Raw genomic sequence first — 4,512 nt, 5'->3', positions numbered from 1 at the left:
AATTGAATATATAACAATATTTCACTCCTATTGTGGTAAATCAGATTAACCGATTTACGAAAACATAATCGGGTGAATCTGGGAAGGCAGTAACCAGTCGCCTTAGGAGCCGCTTCAGAGTCCATCACCGAAGAATAACAAAACAACAACAACAATAACAACAATAACCCTGCAAACAGTTGACAAAAATATACAACTAAAAAATTGGGAAAAAATGAAATATATAACATTCAAATTCGTGATTATTGGAATTAGTATAGCTCAGATTCTCCTCTACTAGAGCTCCAAAACCACACTTCGCTAGGGCATACCACCCAGGTTCGAACCTAGGTCGGCAAATTTTTACCACCAACTCTATATCGCTCTCCAAGAAACGTTTAGTCAGAATCACTATCCTCCCCTCCTGATGATGATGAGAAATCACTAGAGCTGCGGGACTCATCCGACGTGATTTCTTCGATCAACTTCTGCGGTTTTTCCTCAATTTTAGTCGCTACTTCATCCGCGTCTTCCTCGACATACTTAAAACCGACCGCCGCCAAACACTCGTCCACGAACGACACGAAATCTGCATCGCAACTTAGTTGTTTTTCCAATGCTGCAATTCTAAAACGACCGAATGCTGGGAATCACAAAACATGTTAGATGGGCTCACCTGTCATCGGCCGAGTCTATCCGTTTTATCACTTTCCGTAGGGCAGGATGAGACAGTTTATTCAAAATAGGCTTCGAATACCGCAGTTTCTAAGAACAACTCCATGTGAAAATTCTCACTCGAGTTTGCTACCACAATATGCGCGTTAATACTAGAGTTTCACCACCCTAGTGATATGAAAAACACTAGTGAATAACATATTTCACGACTACTCCAGGCCGCGAAGTAGTCAATGATATGGTAGTCGATGATAATAATGAATCAACAATTACTATTGGCGAAAACCATCGATAAATTGTATACAAACATCGCGAGTAGTTTAATACAGCGCAAGACCCCATGCCCTTGATACCTCTAGGTCTTCTTTGGTGCAGCTACTGTAAAGTGACAATTCAGCATCTTGGAAATCATACAACTGAACACAACTTGTGAGCCACAATGCTTGGCAAATGCCTCTACTACTGGTTTCCGCTTTCTCCGTTGAGGCGCATCTTCGTCGCGACGCATGCCGCCCGTACAAGGCTTGCTAGTGTGCTCTTTATAGCACTTAATACTACAATACCGGCGTTGACAGCAAACGAATCTACATTGGTGACTCTTGACAAGTTCAAAATAGTGTCACCAATATTACTTATATTTGCCTTCATTTTTCAAGCACACCCAGCAAGTTTCCACGGACGGTCCCGATCGCCCCTGCTGGCCGCCCTTCGTCGCATTCCCTTTGCCCTTTCCTTTACCCTTCTTGGCTGCTCGGCTGCTCGATGAGGCTTCAACCGGAGGAGACGATAGGAGTCCCGGGGAGGAAGACATAGAGAACTAATGAAGTATATTGTGATTTGTAGAAAAGATGGTAACCGAATTCCTTGATTTCAAAATCGAGCGAACCGAAATACAATTCCGTGAAGTGATAGAAATATAATGAGTTCGACAGGCGCGGCCTTCCATTCACCGCCGAGTCGTTCTCTCTTCCCAGAATTGCAAACTCGCCATCGCTGTGGTATCCCAGTTTCTGGGGATTTCGGATGCTCCGTTTCGGATGTGTATTCCGCCACTACTTGCATAACACAGACCCGATCGCAGGTTCTTACCAAAAATCGGTCAACTCACACGAGAGAATAACTCGTCGAGATGCAGACAACCAGAAATCACCGAGTAGCAAAGGGTGGGCCTTACTGAGTCCACATTCGTGAGTATTCATATTCAAATCTGTGGAGACTTGGCGTCACGTACCACGAATAGTTACGAATTAGAATGTTTGTTCTGAAGTGATTTTACTAAGGGAGGCGGCCTGCAACTTTTCTAGGGAGTTTTCGTATACTTATCATAGAACTTCCACCCGCCGTACCTCTCAAGGAACAATTGCGAATTTTGTAAGAAGCAAGTGCGCGGCGTCTCCAAGGAACAACAGTCACGCGCCACGAAAATAGTTAACAGTAACAGGGCCGCACTACGTTATCGTAATTTGTGAGAATGATTGGGAGAGTGGTAGAGCGACCGACTTTTATGAGGAGGACTGTGGATCAAATCTAATTTATGACATTTTCATCAGAATATCTCCGTGTAGTACTCTGAACTGAAAAATCCCCATTACGGTTTCAGGTGTTTCGTGCGGTGTTTGGCCGTTTTTTTCTCAACGCTTGGAAGTAACACGAATGTAACTACTGAGGCCATCGTTAATACGTTAATAGTTATTATGCATTACCGCGTTACTCGTCACTCCGATAACTGCGTGTCGGGATTGTCCTCGAGAATAGCATTGTAGACATCTCTTTGACTGAACAGTAGTCCTCGTGCTCCGAGTCACTGGTGAACGCAAGTTCGTCGATGGGAGGTGAATGAATGGTGACGGACTTGATCCAGAACCCGAGTGGGCAGGTGAATCAGAGGAAGAAAGAATCACTGAGGAGAATGCAACAGGTATGTAGGATGATGAATAAAGCAAGGGGCCAATCATATCATCACGAACCATCCTCAATATGGTCCCTCCTGAAAACAGTGAATCCTGAAGAGGGTGAAGGGCGAGTGAATCCGTTATAGGGAGTTTTTCTCCCACTAAAGCGGGTGAAAGCCTGACAATAGTGAACAACAAACTCGCCCGCACCGGTATTCCAAATATAAGTAATTTTTCTACCACTCCTTCCCGAACCGATTCAACTTTCAATGATCACACACTGTCCGGTTGCTTCATGTTTGAGTAGTCAACTTGCTCACGGCCTGGTCGTGAGCAGCTGCGGTGGCCCGTCGCAGCGCTGCTGAGGGCTGATGCAGATATTATATCTTTTTCACGCCTAGTTCTTCGTTGCGTGTCTTGAAGAGACTTTTTAAAAGTACGAGGAACACGGAGGGCCTAGTAATAGCTTCCTCGGCCTTCAGCAGCAGAACCCACTGTCTAACCTGTGCACGCTTCATGTCTTGGCCCGTTTTGTAGACATCCTCCTACAAACCCCTCATTTTAGCGATATCACTTACGATGAGTCTCAGATGCGAGAGCATGCGTACGATTGCATTATTAATGACAGGATATCGCCTTTCCCGCGAGCATCCGCGACGGACGCTGTAGGGATTCGGAAATCCGTGTCGTCTCTAGTCTTGTTTTGATCAACTATTTTGTCTTCCGTTCCACTGTTTCATTGCGAGGGATTGAGTTTTCAATCCGTTAGCAACTAGCTGAAATACGCGATTCCCATAAGCAAAGCGTTTGAGTCCATAGTAGCGACTGTAGAAGAAGTGTGGGAACCTTGTTGTTGAACAATTCTGGTAGTAGGCAGGCTGCCTCAGACAGCAAGTCCTAATGTCTGTTCCTGTTGAACATGAACGAATACAACTTCTATACTGAACTCCTGGATGAGTCATCCAGGATGACCCGGAGTAACTGCTAAGGAAGCGCACGAGCTAAGTTAGGCAGGCTTACTGGCCCGAGCGTACCTCAATCGCGTCTCAGCAAAAACTATCTCAGTCTAACTGAGTGTAATCCAACACCAATTATGTATCAGAGCATGTATATGTCGCTCGCCATGTTAATTGATTACAAACCTTTGATTGGTGTTGGATTACAGTCAGTTGCAAAATTACCTTGATGAACTTCAGATTTGAACCTTGGACATTCGATATCTAGCACTACCGCCTAACCGCTAGACCAATCGCTCGATACAACACAAAAGTCGTAAGAGGACCTTCAGTTGAATTTTGTTGGCGCTGCGCGGTCGCCAGGGGTGCCAGGAGATGACGGAGTAGAGTAGAAGAGTAGTAGAGAGCTGGATCAAAGCTGTCAAAGCGTGGGACCAGACGTAGGGACTTCTACTCGATCCGAAGGTACCCCTGCTAAACCGCGGGTTGGCTCAGCCGGAATCCTCACCACGTAGAGTTCTCACTAACGTAGGAACCCAACATCACAATTAGATCTAATGGATTTGCTACTCAATCGCACTAGTGAGACCACTACATATAGACCAAGTGCTAGTCAAGCGAGATTACAACGTAAGAGCAACTGCTCCCAGTCGTAAACGACGCACGTTCACAGTCAAAGAGAGAACACGTAGCCACAGTAAGCTACGGTTGTCTAGTATCAATCTAGAACTCTAACTCTCAGATAGAACAGAGGTGTTCAATCAATCTCATCATCTTCAACGTGAGTGAAACGTCCAGCCGTTTCAACACCAAGATACGTTACGAAGATACGCCATCATCTTGAGCACTTAAGTCGTCTTGGTGGATCCCGCGCCGGTTTCGCCAAGAAACCCAACCCATCGCCTCAACAAAAATTGCGCGCGCTGGGGTGGGGGCCCCGGGCGCGCGCTAAAATCAAACCGGCATTACCTGCGGCTAGAGTATATAGGCAAAATGAAGCCGTCTTCTCG

The 4,512-nt window shown here is 45.7% G+C and overlaps 2 protein-coding genes across 2 annotated transcripts in view; both read right to left on the bottom strand.

The window, feature by feature from the left end:
- Positions 1-125, bottom strand: part of Pmar_PMAR013829 (UDP-N-acetyl-D-galactosamine:polypeptide N-acetylgalactosaminyltransferase T2, putative) — a gene marked incomplete at both ends in the record, with an annotated part of 2,671 nt that extends 2,546 nt beyond the window's left edge. Inside the window, 2 exons of the mRNA XM_002774916.1 lie at positions 1-27; positions 95-125. The exon at positions 1-27 is cut by the window's left edge and continues 4 nt beyond it. Coding sequence (XP_002774962.1) covers positions 1-27; positions 95-125 — 58 coding nt within the window. The remainder of the gene's footprint in view (positions 28-94) is intronic.
- A 244-nt stretch (positions 126-369) lies between these two features.
- On the bottom strand, positions 370-1,465 carry Pmar_PMAR013828 (zinc finger protein HIT domain-containing protein, putative; the record flags this gene model as incomplete). The annotated part of the gene is made up of 5 exons (XM_002774915.1): positions 370-606; positions 656-744; positions 1,008-1,070; positions 1,118-1,238; positions 1,287-1,465. The coding sequence occupies 5 exons, from the start codon at positions 1,463-1,465 to the stop codon at positions 378-380; spliced, it is 681 nt and encodes a 226-aa protein (XP_002774961.1). The 3' UTR covers positions 370-377.
- Between the last annotated feature and the right edge of the window lie 3,047 nt (positions 1,466-4,512).

This window comes from Perkinsus marinus, assembly GCF_000006405.1.
Source record: "Perkinsus marinus ATCC 50983 genomic scaffold scf_1104296957160, whole genome shotgun sequence".
NCBI classification, from domain to species: Eukaryota; Perkinsozoa; order Perkinsida; family Perkinsidae; genus Perkinsus; species Perkinsus marinus.
The sequence above is the reverse complement of the archived record's forward strand: the minus strand, read 5'-3'. Positions and strand labels throughout refer to the sequence as shown.